This window comes from Parus major, chromosome Z (assembly GCF_001522545.3).
Source record: "Parus major isolate Abel chromosome Z, Parus_major1.1, whole genome shotgun sequence".
Lineage (NCBI taxonomy): Eukaryota > Metazoa > Chordata > Aves > Passeriformes > Paridae > Parus > Parus major.
The window spans coordinates 26,843,901-26,863,519 of NC_031799.1; the positions used below are offsets into that span (position 1 = coordinate 26,843,901).

The following is a 19,619-nucleotide window of genomic DNA, read 5'->3' on the forward strand; positions in this document are numbered from 1 at the left end:
GGGGAAGTGGAGAGGGAGGTGCTGATCTCTTCTCCCTGGGATCCAGTGATAGGATGTGTGGGAATGGTTCAAAGCTGTGCCGGGGAGGTTCAGACTTGCCATTAGGAAGCATTTCTTTATAGGCATCCTATATAGGATGGTCAAGCCTGATGATGCCCTGAGCCTGTCAGTGTGTAAGGGGAATTCAGACAGAGCCCTTAACAACCTGTTTTACCTTTGGGTCAGCCTTGAACTGTAGCAGCTGGGCTAAATTCTTGTACATCCCTTCCAACTATACTATTCCATTCTAAGAAACTTCTTTTCTCGAGCACATAAATGTAGACTAACAATTGACAGTGTCACACGTCCACTACAATAGACGTTTCTCCTAAAATAAAGAGATTGAAAGCTTTAGTCAGTCTCCTCAAGGACAGCAGGACTCTGTCACTGTCATTAAGCAAATAGGCTGTCCCAAGGACCGCGAGCAGGACTCATTCTTCCGCTCAGTCCTCCTTAAAGTAGCCAGGGATAAATTACTGAAAAGCACTGCCTAAAGAACATGTGTCCAGAAACCGACTCATTTCGATGTAGGGGCCGTATCCTTGTGCAGGCACCACGTTCCGCTCCGGACCGTCCTTGCGCGCCCGCCGAAGGAGAGAGGGCCCGCATCACCCGGAGGAGTAGCGGGCCGGGCACCGGGCTCATCGGGTCACACACATCTCCCGACACTCTCACGCTCCTAAAGTTTCAATTGAAAACACGCAGGTTGAGAGAGCGGAGGAGAAGGCAGAGGCTGCTACCCGTGCCGCGACAAACTCAGCCCGGCCCTTGTGGCCACGGCCCCGCCGCCGAGCGCGGAGCACGGGGGCGGTGCGAGCCCTCCCAGCGCCCGCCCGCCCCCTGCCCTTTGCCCCCGCCGCTGTCCCAGCGCTTCCTGTTCCCAACCACGTGGGCAGCGGGATGGCGGGCGGCGCGGCGGGCGAGGCGCAGTGCCTCAGCTACACGGGCTGCAACTTCCTGCGGCAGCGCCTGGTGCTGGCCACGCTCAGCGGGCGCCCGCTGAAGATCCGCAAGATCCGCGCCAAGGAGGAGGACCCCGGCCTCCGCGGTGAGTGGCGGCACCGGCGGCCGCGGGGCAGGAGGTCGGGCGGCGGCGGAGCTCCGGCGCCGGCTGTGCCCGGGACCTGCTGCCGGGCAGGGGCAGACCCCCAGTGGGAGCTGGGACAGCCCGGGCTCCGTCTGGGCTCCACCCAGGAGGGGGACCCAGCTGCGTCCCGGAGTCTCCCCGTGGATGCGCTCTTCCCAGAGCGCTCCGCGCACCCATCTCGGGTGTAGCTGTCACACGTGGGGAGCGGGGCTTTGGGAGGAGGAGGAGGCGGCGCGGCTGAGGGCAGGGGCGATGGAGGAGGCCGGAGCAGGGGGGCTGTCACACACCCACTGCTTCCTGCCGCCAGCCCCTCGCTGCCCGGCGGCGCGGGGTGGATGGGGTAGTAACCATCCCCGTCCCGCTGGTTCGGCTCGGCTCGGCAGCCTTGCCTTTTCTCTAGAGTGGAACATCAGGGGCCGGTGCGGGCGGCCGGGGCTGGCGCTGCCCTGCCGAGATGTCCCGGTGGGACGGGGCTGCGCTGCCCTGCCGAGATGTCCCGGTGGGACGGGGCTGGCGCTGCCCTGCCGAGATGCCCGCGGTGCGGGAGCGGCCATGCGGGGCTCTGCCCCTCTCGCTGCGTGTGCCTGAGCCTCTCTACAGCCCCGGAGCTGGTTCTCGTCCCCGTGACGGTGGCTTCGGAGGCGGGATGGCAGAATTAATAATTCCGTGTCTCTCGGGCCGTCGTTTCTGCCGCGTACCTGTGCCCAAGCGTCGTGTGCTCCCTGTGTTTGTGGGAGCTCACGTCCACGCAGTTTTAATAGGTCACGTTTTATGCTTTGATTTTTGTCAGGGTTTGCTGAAACAGGAAAGGTGAAAGAGGTGAAATAATTTATTCTCATTTTTGCAGATTTGTTTAAGGGAAACCTTTCTTAGGGAGTACTATTGTCATTCTTGTGCAAAGCCTTTGGCATCCCAGGATGAATTCCATCGTAAACTGAAATAAGAAAACAATAGGCTAGAAACAGTAAGTGAGAAAACAATAGGATGTTTGAGGAAGAAACGTTATTGTGGTGTTCAGTTATTTTTTGGGTATGGACCCTTGTTATGAAGTTCAGAACAGGGGTGGATGCCTCTCTACCTCCCGAGAAGCCTTCAGGGTATAGTTAAAGTTCTACTCAAAAACTGCCAAAACATTCTTGTGTACTTGGCTTAACATTTACCATGATCCAAAGTATTTATTATCACTGTGCAGCATTTGGTGGTGGTGAAGTTTGTAGATATTGCCATGTTTTTTTAAAGCATGTTTGAATTGCTTTTTTTTAAAGTATGAGTTCAAGGGTAAACTATGAATGCAACAGAAAAATAATAGCAATAAATCCTGATTCATGCTGATAATTCAACATGCAGTTCTTTTTGCTTTTTGTGGCTAGAACTTTTGTAAGGTCTGCTACTGGTGTTTTCCAGGAGTGAAACGTGTGCTCACAACGATGCACTCGTGCACTGGAAGATGCCCCAGTGTTTTTAAAGTAATATAGACTTTATAAACATATAAGCTGTCATTATTTAAAGATTTTCATAATGGAGAGCATAACCAGTATTGTGTGACTGAGGCATCAATCATGTTATGCAAATATTAACAAACGGTAAATTCTGCAGGTAGCACTGTGGTTTAAATATATATTACATCCTAGAGTCACATATAGAAATCACATCTGATTACTCTGTAATAAGTAACACAGGATTATTGCTGAGTTCTGCAACCTACAAACAATTATGCAGATGCTGTTGGCTCTTAAAACTAATTGGCTTTTGAATTCTGCATATATTCATCTATTTGCCTTTATACTGAGTCTGTACCCTGTTGGAATACTAGAATACTAGTATATTCTTACTGGGATGGCTTTTTTGTTGTTGTTTTTTAGTTTGGTTAGTTTTGTTTTGGATTTTTAAATTTTTTAATTTTTTGTATTATTTCCTTTTTTGGTTTTGGTTGGTTGGTTGATGGTTTTGGTTTTGTTTTAGGTTAAATTTGCTTGTCCTTTTCATTGTCTCTGGGGGAGAGTCCACACAATCAAGACAAACTGTGGAATTACTTGACGCAAACTGCTATAGTATAGTGAACACAGTAAGCAAGGAAAGAGGCAGTGGGAACACTTGTGGTTCTCTAGCCCTAAATATATCAAAAATATTTCAGAAATGGAAAATTTTAGAGTCTGCAGACAACTAATTCTGTTTGTGGAACAGCTATGCAGCAGCAGCACTTCACCTCTTAATGTCTCCTTCTTTTAAGCTAACATTTTAACAGAGAACATTGTGAAGCTGTTATTAGCTTGTTGTGCTCCAATATATGGGGTCCTGTTTGCTATGATTTGTATGTTTTGCTTTTGTACTGAGTAAAATGTAAATTGCCAGAAGTTTTATCACGGACAAGAGCAATCCCTCAAGCCACTGTGGTCAGAAATGGACGCTTATTTTATATGCTGCGTGCCAGGGAGAGGAGTGTGACTAGTCTAGCTGCCACATCTGAGGGCATCTCAATCGATTTGAGATTCCTATAAGAATGGAGGCTCACATTAACATCTCTGTTTTTACAGAGAATTGTCTTTTCACATATTGTGGTACTATGCCACAACTTGAAGTGTGAGAGGAGCCTTAATGTCATGAAAGGCAGGAAAGGGTAAAAGTACAAGTAAGGTGTTGAACTTTTAAGAAACTTTATAATTCTGTCTGTTCTCTACTCCTTAGATTTTGAAGCAAGTTTTATTCGTCTGATTGACAAAGTGACCAATGGCTCGCGGATTGAAATAAACCAAACAGGTGAGATCTGTTTTTTTCTGCTTCATCTGTTCTGTCTCCAGGATTTATCAGTTTCTGCAGTAGAATCAAAATCTTTTCTTGATAGATGTAGGTGTTCAGATAAGATTACTGAGAAGATGAGAAATAACAAAGTTGACAAGTTTTGTAATAATTGATCATGTGCAAGAAGGTCTGTGTCCTACCGTAATGTAGAGAGCTAAGGGAAGCTCTGTTTCCCAAGAGCTAAAACTAGTATTTTGTTAGGTATACAGGATTCACAGTGGGCAAAGGTTCCTCTGTACCAGAATCAATTTTTGTAGAAGACAAAGATTTACCCTCTACAGAGGCAAACTTCTTAGGCAGACTGCTTGCTTATTCATGCTTAGGAAAGGGTTTGATTAGAGTGAAAAAAGTCAATGTGAAAACCTCATCTGCTCTGAGTTTTTTGGGGTTTTTTTTTAAGGGTTCTAATGATTTTCAGTTGCTAAGTAAAGCAAATGAATTACCATCAGATATGCCAAGACTACAATGACCAGATGGACTGATGAAGGTTTAGCTTCTGTGGAGGATAATAATTGTTTGTATCAACATTTTGAAGACTGCTAAGAGATCCTTGGTTTTAGGCGGAAGGGAAAGGAGGACATTAATGTGCAGGACAGATAGATACTCATGTGTTGACCCATTCATTAGTTGCAGACATGTAAATAGTTTGCTGAAAATGCTATAATCTTCCATATAGTCTTCTACCTCCAATTTGCCTGCATATGTTGTTGCAAAGTATTTTTATGCTGTTTTAATGGCCAGTGTTCTACAGTGCTCTCATTTGGTTTGCCCCCCATGCCTCTTCCTCAGGTACCACCTTGTACTATCAGCCTGGTCTTCTGTACGGAGGCTCGCTGGAACATGACTGCAGCCCCAGTCGTGGTATTGGCTACTATTTGGAAAGTCTGCTCTGCTTGGCTCCTTTCATGAAGCATCCCTTGAAGATTGTCTTGAGGGGAGTAACAAATGATCAAGTAGATCCTTCAGTAAGTAATAAAGTTTAAGTATCAGAGAGGGATATTTTTTCTCCCTAAACTAACAAGATTGGGAAGAAGTGTCTAAAACATGTTGCATTTGTATCATCCCTCACATCCAGAAGTATCCTGCAGTTGTTTCTGCATTAGCAAACATTCTGAGTCAATAGAAGCACCTGCTCAACTAGAGTGTATTAAACTCTAAATTTCAGTTTGTGATTCCCCTTCTGATGTTCAGCTCTGTACTGCCTCTGTCTTCTCCCTTGCAATCTCCTTTTAAATGCCGTGTGAGGACCTGCGACAGGTTTGGTTCTCCCGTTCTCTTCGAATTTCAATGGATTATTTCTCTTGCCCCACATGTGTATTTACTGTATAAAGTGTCTTCAAAATATGAGTGCAAAAAGGAAGGAATCTTTCTCTTCTGTTGGATTCTGGATGTAGTCATACTACTGCTGCTGTCAAGCCTTCTTTCTATCAGAAACAAGTCACATGGTAATTAGGGAACTATAGTAGCAAAAGTATGTAGTAAGTCTCTGGTTCTTCTGAAATGTGCCAGAAGGTGTGGTAGGTCAGATGGCGATGAAATGCTTGCTGTGGTTTCTTAAACTGATCTGCAGTCTTTTGTTTTGTACCAGTGTTGTAGCAAAAACGAACTATGGGAGATATGATCAGAATGCTGAAGTAATGATTAGTGGTTATGCTCTTTATTTATTTTTCTCCAAAAACTCCAAACATATACTTTTTGCTTTTAGAGAACAGCATTACTCTTTACTTTTTGAATGATGATTGGACACTGCCTGTTTTCCTCTGAGTAGATTAAAGGTACATTGTAATCTGGGAACTTAACCAGTTTAAATGAATACAAATACCTGTAAAATGCAACTACAGATACTACAGGAGTCCCTGAGTCCTTCTAGAATTTGTCTTTTCAGCTGTGTTTCTCTGGTCATTTAAAAAACTCACTCTCTCGCCCGTGGCTGTGTGAGACATCCACATGAGTCAAAGGATGACCAAAGTGGGTTGTACACAGCACTGTAAGAGAAAAAGAGGAGGCATTTTTTGCTACCGTTTCAGTCATTGTGATTAGAAGTCCTTATTGTAACTGGTAAGTAGTAAGAATCAAAGGAGTCCTTTTCTGTTGACTGTTTAATCACAATGGAGAAATTCTTGCATAATCTGGAGATGAAGAGTAGTCCAGTGTTCATACTGCTTTCAAGTAAATTTGGACACTTATTTAAGCAACAGAGTCTTGATTCTGGAAATTATCTCCTTTTGGGCTTCAGTCACATGGGCCTGAGATTAACTATTTTAGTTCAAATGGGTGTAAGACTTAGGCTACCTTGCTTGAAGGGTGCTTGCATTTGCCAAAACTCAAACAAGTGGGTTGGCATGCATCAGCTGACTCCAAGCTCCGGACACTAAATGTAAATCAAATGCATGTAAAGAATTACATCTTAAGTTAACTGTGCTATAGTAGCAATTACATATTAGTTTTAGTGGCAACACAGTAATAACTTCAGTTACTGTGATTTAGTTCCTACTTGTTAACTTTTCAATTCGGTGGCCTTAATTTCATTCCGCGAAGGAAATTCAGAATTTCATTCAAATTTCATTCGGTGGCTGTAACCAAATACCAGTTCCTGAAATTGATTTCAACCTAGTTTTACGTCTATTTAACTTGTGTGAGTAAGCATTAATCCTGGTGCACACCAATAAGGTATTTTAAGGACTTTTACAAGTTGTTCTGTGTAACATATGGCTCTGCTGGTTTCTGACACTAAAACCACAAATCTAAGTGCTACCCTAATTGATTTGTATGCTTAAGTAAATGGAAACTTTGTTTTAAATTGATTTTGGTGTAGCAATGTATCTAAATAACTTAGGCCATAGTGTCCTCCAGCCAAACCATCTGTAGAATTTCTTACCAGACACTCTGGGATTTGTCAAGGTTGCTAAGATGTAAACTGTTCTAAAATAAGAAAGAAGAGGCTGAGAAACAAGACCACAAAAACCAGATAACAGGGGGCAGTCAAACGCCTGGACAGTGACCAATCCTGAAAAATGCATGCTAAATTCATAAACAGGATGGAGGAACCAATCAAGTAATGCATGATCCCATAAACAGTATAAAGTGCATAATGTGAACAATGAAGAGTTTCTGCGAAATCATATTAGTTCATTGTTCAGAGGTCTGAAGCTCCCACATTTTGGTTTTTATTTTTCAGTAGACAGAGGGTGTTTTAAAGTCAGTGAACAGTTATTACCCACACAATTATGCTCGCCCAAAAAGAGGTGCTTAAACTTGTTTATCTGTCTGTATGTTTTCTGCTCTCCAAGGAGAAGGTGGAAAGGCAAACCATTGTGACTACAGTGTGGGAGTTTAGGTGTTTTCCCTGCTGCTTTTCATGTAACAACCTCTCTATTTCAACTTAGTAGGTTGTATTGGATTTGCCTGGCTGGGTTTTGTGAGCTGGGATGCTACAGAGATGGCTTCTGTAAGAAGCTCATAGAAGTTTCCTCTTCATCCAACACAGGCCATGTTGACCAGCTCCAAGAGAGACCCATTGCTGGCCACGTCTGAGTCCATCAGTGAGGGTGGTAGCACTGTTGGGGTAACAGCTTTAAGGAGGAAGAGTGGGGGGTTGGAATTGTGGAACAACCTGGAGCAGGAGAGAGGAGTGAGAATATGGGAGAGAAACAGCCCTGCAGACAGCAGGGTCAGTGAAAACGGAGGGTGTTCCATGCAGTGGAGCAGAGATTCCCCTGTAGCCCAGGATGAAAACTGTGGTAAGGCAGCTGTCCTCCTGCAACCCATAAATGTGGACAGTGAAGTATATATTCACCTGCAGGGCCTGGTGCTGGAGCAGGTGGATACATGAATGTGGCTGTGAACCTGTGGGAAGCCTGCACTGGAGCAGGATTCTGGCAGCACCTGTAGGCCTATGGAGAGAGAGAAACCTATGCTGGAGCAGGTTTGCTGACAAGACTTGTGAACTCATGGGGAACCTGCACTGGAGCAGTTTATGAAAAACTGTAGCCAGTGGGAGGCTTCTATGAGGCAAGGAGCAGGAATATGTGTGCAACCAGAGGAGTGTGACCTGTCCCTTGTGGCATTGAACAAGTAGGCTGACCCACTGGGCTTTGAGAAATCCACTTTCAGCACTGAGATCTTGGCTTTTACACAGCCTCAAAAGTATTTGTGGGATGCGATTGCTGTGTGGTTTGAGGTTGCTCTTTACCAGAGACCTCCTTGTCAGGTGCATGCAAGGGAATATTATAGATCTCCTGCTGTGAGGAGAGTAGAAGAGATCCAGCTGAGAAGAAGAGTTTCTAAAGGACATCTTGTTGAAGGAAAGACTTTTGCTGAGTTCAGTGAGGCACAGATCAGTCTGCGTTCCCGGAGTTTACTTTGGTGTTTGTTTATATACGTTAATAGCCCTCCAATTGGGGCCAATGGAAAGCTCTTTGACAACTGGCATCAGTCCTAAAGAGTATGGTGTCCACTGAACATGCACTTGTTCCATCTGGGGCTGTGGTGACATTATTACTAATAATATTATACATATTATTTGTTATATTATTAGACACTGGAAAAAATCAGCCTGTGGATGCCACAACCCTGGCAGTGTACAAAGCCAGGCTGGATGGGGACCTGGTCTACTGGGAGGTGTCCTTGTCCATGGCAAGGTTGGGTGAACTTAAGGTCTCTTAAAGATCCCTCCTGCTGTGATAATATTGCACATTATTACTACTGTGTGAGTGATACATCCTAATTGGGTGAAAGGAATGCTACTTTGCTCTTACTAAAGCAAAGGAATAGATAAGCCTGGACTGTTCATTAGCAGCCTACACTTGCATTATGTTTTCTTGTGCCATCACTGGTGAGATCTGGGTAGCTTGTGGGACCAACCATGTGGGACTGGGTTGAAGCAGTTTAAAGTTTCTATGTATAGGGATTATATATGTGGGGGGTGTCCTTTGTAAAGTGCCTTTCTGAAGGGAATGGAGGTGGCACGCAAATAGTAGCTCCTCTTTTCCTTTCCTTCTCTGTGTATTGTCATTCTGACATTCAGATACAACTGCAGTAACCTGTTTTAGAGTAACCATTCTTTGTGTTTCCAGGTGTTGAAGATTTTTTACAGCTATGCCATGAGGCTTTGAGTTCAAATGAGTCATGCTGACATGAAACTTTAGCTTGGGAGCAGTAATCTTCAATCTTAATCAGAACTCAACTATTTGTAGAAAACAACAAGTTTTTCCTACTGAGTTTTCCTCCCACTTTTGTTTATTCCTTGTTAAACTCTGTTTTTTCTCTTCCCTCTCCTCCCAATCTAAGCCCTATTTCACGAAACGTAACAACATGTGTATGGTGGGGCACAATGATCTGTGCAATGCTAATGGATAATATAGGCCAACTGGTGTTTTTCCCTTTCTTAGGTAGCCATGTGCTACAGGGTCTCTATCTGGCTGTTTTGTTTGGTTTGTTGGTTTTTTTTTTTAAATCTTTGCACTGGATAAGGGATTATTGACCTTAATTTTCCACCTTTTTCTTCGCTATTGTAGATTTCTTTACAGGAAGTGATTTGTATTTACACAACTTTGTGAATAAGCAGTATCTGTGGGAGTTAGAATGTTGTCATTTGTGGTGAGATATACCGTCGGTTGTATGATGCATCTGTTTTGGTGCAACTTGGTGCTATGTTGTCTGTTCTGGAAATTGAATAACTGCCCTCCAAGGGGAGCCCATCCAAGGGATGGGTTTATGGCTGAGAATAATCAAAAGGATAGAAAAATGGGTTTACAACTCAGTTCGGCTGCTGTTTTCTGATTTTCCGTGAACTGCTTCACATCCTGCCCAACTTGCCACTTCTCTGCGGGGCAGAACACCCTTCTCCCATTCTTCAAATACTGATGATTGCCTCCTCTATTTGGGCAGCAAAATTGGGTCAGTCTTACATGTCTGTTTTATACCTCTTAAGTATTACACCAGGAATTTTTCTGAGGACTGAAAATTATGACAAATCTTGAAGTTTTTTGAGTTCTTAACCTACACAGTAAAGCTTTTTTATTTTATTGGTATGTTTTGTTCCATGAGAAGGAGGAAGAAACATTGTGTGATTTTAATTTGAACCAGATCAGCTTGTTGAGACTTCTGCCAGTGGTATCTGCATGCTTGTGCACATGCATGTTGGTAAAGGCTTTGCTCCAAAAGTCAAATTTTTACAGCTAATGAAAACTACTGAAGGGCCAAAGCAAGGTAGCCTGGCTGTAAAAAACCATAAACTTTGTAGGTTAAAAGGAGTTAAGCATTGGTTTATTTTTTTAATGAAGACATTAAAATATTGATACTGAAAACAACACCAAATGTCCGTTAGAAAGGAAATATGTTGTCCAGCAGGAAATGAAAACAAGAATTGAGAATGAGAACATATATTCATAGCTCCTCAGGTACCACTAACAGAATGTTCACAGATTTGTAGGTGAGGTATGTCCTGCCGTTTTGCCAGTGGCTTGCACTCTTCAAAGCAGAGAAGTTGAAATTTAAGAATTTTGAATTTTGGCTGAAGGCATGGGAAAGAGGATGCTTTTTATCTGTCTCATCAAATGCTGAGTACCTCATGACTGTTTCCTTCATCTGTGTTTATTTTGTCTTTGGTCATGCTGTCCTGATCCTGTCTATCCACAGCTATTTGTCTTGGGTAACTCCCTGTGTTGTTGCACTGCTAAATATTTTTTATCACTTTTGGCAATACTACTGAAGTTTCAGAAGAGGGAAGAAGTGGGCAGTCCCTGTAGTCTTAGGAATTAGGAAGAGCTACAGCAAGGATAATTCTGTCCAGACCTGGACCTGGTAAGCACCTGGCTTAAAAGGGAGCACACTGATGATGTGGTACCCACTTCAGATTCTTTTAAGTGCTTCAGTAGAAGCTACCTATAAGCTTCTGTTTCTTAGAAACAGGTAAAAGGAAATTGTTGATAGAAGAATGATCTTTCTGCCAAAAGAAATTGCTCTTGCAGTGATGATTGAAAAAGGCAGTGGTTCTTGCATTAATTTCTTTAGCTATTGGAATTTTTTAGTTATGACAGAAGAATATTATTTTCTCAATAAAAGAGAAATGTTCAGAGAAATGTTTCACTGTTCAGAGAAACAAGTAAGCTGTTTTACATAATGGCATTCAAAATCAGGCTGAGGAAGAAGCCAGAATAGGAAATTCTATCTGCCAGTAATTTGTTCTAGGAAATTTTTTAGTAATGATGTACTGTGATAGTCTAACTAGATGAAGCTGTCTGCGCTGCACGTCTTCCCATAAAATACCTTTATGAAGAAGACTTGTCCCTGTTAGTCACCTCATAATTCAGTGATTTTTTAAATTACTGACTAACCTAACTTCCAATAGAGAGTTTCTTTTTTTAATTCTGTGTTCCATAGGTTGATGTCCTTAAGGCAACAGCTCTACCCCTTCTGAAGAAGTTTGGAATTGATGGTGAAAGTCTGGAAATCAAGGTAAGACAGTTTGTTCCTTTTCAAACATGTTGAAATTGTTCTCCTGCCCTACTTCACAGGATGATGTGTTTGCTGTGGGTTTAACAGTCTCTAACAGTTGTGGATACAAGCCACACAGTGATAGAGAGGGTAAGGAGAAAGTAGTGACTTTTCTTAATCTCTGAAGAAGACTGAGAAACCATTTTGCTTTTTGTTACTTTTCAGTTAATTTATTAACTTTTTATTTCTACTTGTTCATTCTGCCTCACGCTTGGGGCTAGGGAGTAAAAATGGCACCTTTAACCTTTTTCACCTGTAGCAGAGCTGGGTCAGTGTTTGGGTAGTTGAGGTCTGCTTCCAGTTTGGAAAACACAGGAAAGAAGCTTTTCTTAAACACTACAGTCTTCAGAGACCCAGTAAATCCAGATATAAAACAACGCTGGGGTTTCTTTTAGGTTGGAGAAATGTGTGAAGTGGCTGCACTACTGGGCCTTGCTGGTGCCTTGCTCTGTAAAGCCTCACCCCTCACCCCCACCCCACCCACAGCCCAAATGCCCATGTCATTGTCCCAGTGCTGTCAGCCTCTACTCCTGTGGCCCCACAGCAGGATTGGCCTTCTGCTCAGCCTTGCCCTGTCTGGCTGTGGCCCTCCTTACCCAGACCCACTCACTGGTCTGTGTCCCAGCTCCGTCCTTGGCTTGGAATGGTGGGATTGGGTCAGGTAGACAGACCTGTTAGTGGGAATGAGTTCATTCTAGTCCCTCACATACAGAATATTCTGAGTTGGAAGTGACCTGTAAGGATCGTCGAGTCCAACTCTTAAGTGAATGTTCCATGTAGGGATCAAAGCCATGACCTTGGCATTATCAGCACCATGCTTGAACCAGCTGAACTCAAATCAAATAGTTCTAGTCTCCTCAGCAGCAAGGTGCAGGTCTGCTACTAGAGACAAATATTAAGCCTTTTGGTAAAGATGTTTTTGTTTGGTTTTGCACTGTTTCCTATTGAGAAGCCATGCCTTACTTTACTCAAAAGGAACAAAGAAATCAATTCCTGCTTTTAGCTTTGATGCAACATCCATTTCTGCCTTTAGGAAGTAGTCTTCTTGCCTGTGTTCACATAATGCCCCTACTTAAAGCATTTTTATTCTATGTGAAATAATAGTGTAATTTTGGGGTGTGCAGGTTCATTCTTTGTACTATTTACTAACCTGCTTTTTTCCTCCATTATTCATTCTAGATCAACCGAAGAGGAATGCCTCCCAAAGGGGGTGGAGAGATACTGTTTGCTTGCCCAGTGAGAAAGGTCTTGCAGCCTGTTCAGTTCACAGACCCTGGAAAAATCAAGCGCATCAGAGGAACTGCGTATCCTTTTTGTCTGTTTGTTTCTCTACTTTTAAAAGAGTTTGCTTATTAAAAAAAAGTCCCCTACCTTGGAAGTCACAGAAGTGCACCCATGTCTCTGAGCATATATCTGGGTAACACAGGCAAATATTACACAGCGGGGTCGTACAGCTAGATTTCAGGGCTGTGTCTCAAAACTCCTGTGTTCAAAACATTGCTGTTCAAAAAGCATCTGTGAGCAAATTCCAAACTGAACAGCACTATTTAAAATCTTTTCAATAGCAAGAAGAAGTAAAAATACCTTCCATCGCATAATCTAGGAGCACTAAAAGATATCTTTGTGTGTAAATTCAGTAGTAACCAATGCAGTTTGGTTGTGCACTGAATAGGTGACATCTTGGCAGTTACTAGTTTAGCACAAGTTAGATGGGAGCTTAAATCTTAGTTCAGTTTACACCTTGCAGCACACAGTGAGCTTTTTGGTGTGTTTTGAAAGGAAGCACTTTGGCTCTTCACCTTTGGTAGTACTATTGCAGGTGGAAGTGGAGGAGGTTTTATTTCACAAGGAGATGAGGGCACAAAATACTATTGTGAACTTTTTCAAACTGCAAATCTAGTCAATGTTTTGGATTTTTTATTTCTTTTTAATTTTATTTTTCTCTTGTGGCTTTTGTATGGTATATTTCATGAATCTGCTGTCATTGTAGGAAGAAGGTAGAAATTCCTTACATGAAACTGTCTTAAGCAGTGGCCAACACGTAGTTTGTGTTTGAGAGTCCCAAACATGATTTGGCATCGATTACACAAAAGGAAAGCAGGATTGAGGTTGTGCTTTCTGCCAGAGGTATAGATTTGCACCTGTTTCTTCTTTTACTTCATGGTATACTGTCACAACTGTGTGTGAGAGCAGGATGTTTTGACTACCTTGTCCAGTTGCAGCATTTAGATAAGTGCAGTGTGCCAAGCAAGAGCAGTTTTACTGAATGCGTGTGCTGTGGAACAAAAAGAGGCAGCTCATTGTGCTTTTGGTGATACTTGCTATGCTATATTGATGGAGAAAGTAATTTTCTTATGCCTCCATTCTGCTGTGTAGTAAGTAGTTCTATATGTTTCTGTGTGGAGGAGGAAGCAGTGATCATGACTTTACTTCCATTGTTCTAAATTGACATTAACATGCTGTACCATTCTGACCACTTTGACTGGTTTTGATTGATGTTTCTGATTGAATTTTGAACTGCTACCTTGCAGTAAAGGCTTTCCTGGGCCTTTTCTCAGGGATATAGGTTTGCTTTTAAGCCTGGTGAGAGGCAGTCTCATTTTAGTTTGGCTTGTAAGTGGTCCTTCAAGGCAATGGAAAACAAAACATCTGGAAGGATGAGTCCTTATGTTTTTTTAAAGTGTACTTTGTTCCTCCAAGATTCATCTGAGTAAATCTCCTCACAGCTGTGGAGATCATATTACAGCAACCTTTTATATAATCCAAAATATTGAGTGCATCAACTGTGCAGAACAACCTGTTTTCTGATTATTTTTTAGTGATTTTTCCCTAAGATCCTAAAGTTTTTTGTTTGCCTGCTCCACAAGAGATGCTATAGAAATTTGTAGAAAAGGAAATTCTTCCCTGGCAGCTGGGAGTTTTGACAGTGTGTTTTCCTGCATTTCTGTGTGAATGTATTTGCAGACAGGTGGTTAAATGTGTAGAGCATGAGTCTGCATTATAGCTGGGCTGGAATTTAAAGTGTAACGTCCTTTGAAGATCTGTTGGGAATTTCTCTGAAGCAGCATCTGAGGTACAAGAGCAGAAAGTTTGCCTCTTACGTACTGTGAGGAGGTGGTTTGGGGTGGGTAGGAAGGTGGTAGATTCTTTCCTGGAACCTTCAGATGCTGAGTGGCTAGAGAGCCAATGAATTGGATAGCCTCAGAACACTGCAAAATAGTTGGAGATAGCAAAGATATTTTTCTTAGAGCCTTTCAGGTTTTTTTTTTGTTGGAACATTTGTCTTTAATTTCTTCTTCATCTTCCCAATTTCTCCCTGAAAGAAACAGGCAGGATTCTGTGTTGCTAATTCACAGAAACTTTACTCAGGATGATGTTTTAATAAAACATGAAGAGCAGAGCACATGGGACTTCCTCCATCATAAGAAAGTACAAGATGACAGAACAGCAATTTAAATGTGATGAAGGGCATTTTCAATATAGATGTTTACCTAGCTATAACCTGTTCTTCAGCACATGTTCTGTGTACTTCACTTCAAGGTATATCAATAAAAAGACTGCAGAAAGCACTTACGTGCATGTGGTTCTCTAGGTGCAGGAGCATGGAGAGAAGCCCATGAATAGATGTATAAAACACACATTTTCTGAAATAATGCACTGGGGCCTCTTCACTTTTGTCAGTCTCTGCTTTCAATTTTTCTTGTGACCACACTGTATTTCTTAGCTCAGAAATGTAGATACTCTGTCCGAGTGTCACCACAGATGGCAAACAGAATGGTGGAATCTGCAAGGGGCATCCTGAATAAATTCCTCCCGGACATCTATATCTACACAGATCATATGAAGGGGGTCAGCTCTGGAAAGTGAGTATCCAGAATTTACAGGAAACAGATGTGTAATTCTGCATTTGTTCATCTGCTAGGGTGTCCTGATCTCATTTTACAGAGTTTTAGATCACAATCTTCTATTTTGTTGATTTTAAATAAATATTTCTCACAAAGAAAGAAAGAAAGGGTGATTTACTAGATACATTTGTTTTACTTACATGACAGGGGTACAAGTGTGTTTTCCTAAACAAGAAGTGCAGTACATCATTGCATTACGTTACACTGCCACTAAAGTCAATTTGAGCTCCCTTTGTTTTTAAATCTGTTGCTTTGAAGAGAGATTAAGATCAAAAGTGTTATGGTATGTTCAGGAAACCAAGATTCAAAGTTGACTAGACCCTTTGATGGAAATGGTAATATTAAGGATGGGACCGAGGTGTTTCGAGGAAGTGTTAAAGCAGTATGGGTTGTCTTCTGCTGAATGGCTGGAGGAGTGTCTCTCATTAGTGAGGGCTGGAAAATTAACTTATTGTACTTCCACGGATTTTATTTGCTGGCAGAACACAGAAGTAGTGGATGTGATTCAGACAACTTTGCTGGTATCTGTCGTTTCTGTTGTCCTCTTGTTACTCTTCCTTGAGGTTGAAAGATTCTGGGTAACTCATTTTTTTGTCTTCTGTCTGTATGCTTACGTGCAAGCATGCATGTTTTCTTCCACTGTTTCTGCTTTTTGAAATATTTCCTTGAAATTTGTTAGATTCAAAAGTTTATGAATCTAGAAATTATTGAATAATTTTCTAGCATTTTTTGTCTTTTCCAATCCTTCGTCATATTTAATATGCCAGGTTTGCAACTTTAATGGCTCTAGACTGTTTACAGGATCAGAATTGCAAAAATTTTTCTGGGAGCTGTGTGGTTATCGGGTCTTGATTTTGTTTTTCATCTGTTTATGATCTTTAAAAAGTCAAATGAATTGGGGCAGCAACATTATTTTTACTACATATAGCTCATGCAGAGGGATAAACAATAGCATGGGAAGAGCAACTGAATCCCTTTCAACCTGGCTGGCTGGGTTTCTGATGCTACTGTGTTGTAGACACATTAATATTGAGTCAAGTATGATAGCAGTATTCTTGATACTAATTAGTCTAACCTTGCTAAATACTGCAGCTTCCAGGGAAAAGAGCTGAAGTCTTAAAGAAGGATAGTTTTGATTTTGAATGTCACAGAGAAGAGACACCAGATACCATTGAAATATTTGTCAAATAGAGACTAAATAAATGTGAAACATATCCTCCTCTATTAAAAAAACAAAAACAAAAAACACTTCCGAGGTTTGTATGGCTTTTTATTTTCTTTTAAATTTTTCCTGTTTAAAGAGTATGGAAAAGTCAGCATAGAGGGTTTTGTGACAAGTGGTACTGGCTTTGACTTTCAAGTACTGTTGTTAATTTTCTTTTTCCAGCGTCAATCTATTGTATCAAACAGGACATTTGTCATCCTGTAGGAGGAGATGTTTATAACTTGAAGTTCTTGGCTCATTGCTCCAATTTTGTCCTTAAATGAAATGTACTTTTTCCCTTTCTTTCAGATCACCAGGTTTTGGCATGTGCCTTACTGCAGAAACTATCAATGGCGCTATTCTCAGTGCTGAGCTAGCCTCAAACCCTCAGGGGCAGGGAGCAGCTGTCCTTCCTGAGGAACTGGGCCAGAGTTGTGCTAAGCTGCTGCTTGAGGAGGTCTACAGAGTAAGTGGCCAATATATTTTGTGTGTGTGTGTATAGATGTAAGGGAAGGAGGTGATAAAATAGGTAAAGGGATAGGTGGTTTTGGGGCACCCTGAGACAGGCTCAGATCCAAACAGAAATGATGTGATGCTTCCAGTGTCTTTTTCGTCCTGGTGAAGAGTAGTTTTGCGTGGTTCCTTTTACAGTGTCATGACCTACTGGGGCATGTTATTTGCAATTTCTGATATGTGTTATTATGAATCACAGGAGTGGCAAATTCTTCTTCTGTTACTTTCTGTCTGCAGCAGAATTCAGTTAGCCTCACGTGGAATGTTAGGTTTTTTAATAATATGTATGGGAAATACTGTATTTTAATTATATATGCAGTGCTTCTAAACTAGTGGTTGGAATGGGACATTATGAGTGGAAGAGCATAGGAGGGGGCAGAAGGAGAAAAAAGCCTGGCAAGGCTCCATCCATGTTGGTGACTTTGTGATGCTGAGTCAGATGTGTTGAGAATTGTTGGTTGTTTGAAGAATTGTCTTAGTGGGTTGTTGGAAGGGAGCTAGGATGGCATTTACGTAGGAATCCTAAATGCGTCACAGTTTTCTTCATCAGAGACCTTTTTCTTTATTAAAATGGTTTTCATTTGTGGCATGAATTTTAGTGGATGAGCAGCTTTCAGTGTTACAAATGATTTAGCAAATAGCACCCTGATAAGTTTCTGATTTAATAAATAACCTTCCAGCTGCTTTGCTTTGTATCTCCACAAATGTTTAAATAATAATATTTTAGTATTGATAAAACACGTTTGGCCTTTAGGAGGCAGTCATCTACAAATTTTGCTTGTTATTTGGAACAACAAGTAGTTAATCTGAACTGTAATAACCTATGTGACTTGGCAAAGTGTTAAAACTGGCATTATTGAGATTCTGTATTAGGGAATGTAGCTAAATATCAAAAAGCCCCTCAACCTCATAAATCACATCTATACCTGTGTTAGATTGTTAATCTCTGCCTCTATTATTTTTCCCTTTCCCTGTTGCAAATCTTCCACGTGTTTGAATTACGAGTTGGCCACTTTTTCCAGTCTTCCATTAATATTTTATCTTCGTTTATTCAGCATATAAGTGGTGTTGCTAAAGGACTTTTCTAGCCCAGGTTTCTTGTCTCAGAGAAATGCCACAACCAAAATGTTCTTCCTGGGTACAATTTAGACTCCTTGTATTAGAAAGTCCAGCATGCATGGATACTGTAGTCACAGCTAGTGACTGAAATATGTTTGTTTCTGCAATTATGTAGTGTCATGTAGTAATTTTTATTTCAGGTGTAAACTGTAAAAATATTTTGGTACATTTGTTTGTGTAAATGTCTTGGAAAATATCCTCAGGTAGTCAGATGTCCAGAGGCATCAAAAATCCAGTTTCCACATACTTTTAGCAGCAACAATAGGCTTGTTTTTTTTCTTTGAAACCATTTGCACTTGACAGATTAAAACTAGTTGAAACTAGTGCAGAAATTTGTCCAGATACTATTTTGCACAGGGTCAGATGTCAGAGAACTTACGAAATGAAGGGGTCTGGAAATGCCTAAAGCAAGTAACTTTTTGCTTCAGTGTATGCAGCCATTTGAATATGATGAGTCAAATTCTGTAAAAGTGAGAATCTTAAGACAACAGGAAGAACATTTTGGGGAGGAAGCAGGGTCAAACAAGTCTTTGAACCATAAAGTAACAGGCTGTTGGGTTTCAGTGTCTTTGAAGATCAGATTTTGAGTTAGTGAGGTTGTTAGCTTTGGCTTTCTATAGTACTGCTGGTGCTCCTGGAATACTCCTTTGTGTATAGGTGACTTCTGTCCAAGAGTCACTGAGAAATGCTGAGCAGTGTGCAGGCTATTTGTCCTTCACTACAGCAGCCCGCTTTGGAAAAGTTCTATTTTGTTGGCATTTTTGGCTGTTGTGCTACTTTTTCACTGCAGTGCTTAGTCATTATTTAGTGAATTCCCCCTCTCCCTCCATCATGGGCAATATGATGGATTTTGTTATGTAGTTTTCACAATAAGTACTAGACTTATGTATGACACACATGGTCCTACAGTGCTAGCCTGAATTTTGAAAGATAAGATTTCTTTCTCATTTTCTTTCTTTTGTATTTTTTGGGGGTTAGTTAGTATTTTGTTTTGGAATGGGATTTTTTAGGATGTTTTGTTTTTGGACGCTTTTTGTTTGGGGTGGAGTTTTTTGTTTGTTTGGTCTTTTCAGGATTTTTTTTGTTAGGTCACTTGGATTTAATGTTGAACAGAGATGATGAAAAAACATGTTGCAAAGTGCAGTATTTGTTTAGGTGTAATCTAGTATTTTTTATGTTTATTTGATTATGTAAAATTTTTAGTGAAACTAAAAATCTGAAAAAGCAAGAATGGATTGCTCTGAGCAGGTAATCTTTAAGTCCCAAATCTTTTTACAACACCTACTTGTTGAATACAGGGCTCAAGGGAGAATTTATTTTCCTGGTTTTAGATGTTCTTTTTAGGAGATTATTTCATCATCTATGTTTTTGCCAGTAGGTACTATGTTATGTGGGAGACAGGGAGGTTGGCCAGACAAGGACACCCTGAGAGCACTGGAGACAATTGTCTGTAAAA

The 19,619-nt window shown here is 41.4% G+C and overlaps 1 protein-coding gene across 1 annotated transcript in view; it reads left to right on the forward strand.

Annotated features, from left to right (window-relative positions):
• The first annotated feature begins 916 nt into the window (after positions 1-916).
• RCL1 (RNA terminal phosphate cyclase like 1) overlaps positions 917-19,619 on the forward strand; it is a 34,260-nt gene continuing 15,557 nt past the window's right edge. The window contains exons 1-7 of the mRNA XM_015652610.2: positions 917-1,087; positions 3,812-3,883; positions 4,715-4,890; positions 11,309-11,383; positions 12,602-12,726; positions 15,160-15,285; positions 16,841-16,997. Of these exons, the coding sequence (XP_015508096.1) occupies positions 940-1,087; positions 3,812-3,883; positions 4,715-4,890; positions 11,309-11,383; positions 12,602-12,726; positions 15,160-15,285; positions 16,841-16,997 (879 nt within the window). The 5' untranslated portion in view covers positions 917-939. The remainder of the gene's footprint in view (positions 1,088-3,811; positions 3,884-4,714; positions 4,891-11,308; positions 11,384-12,601; positions 12,727-15,159; positions 15,286-16,840; positions 16,998-19,619) is intronic.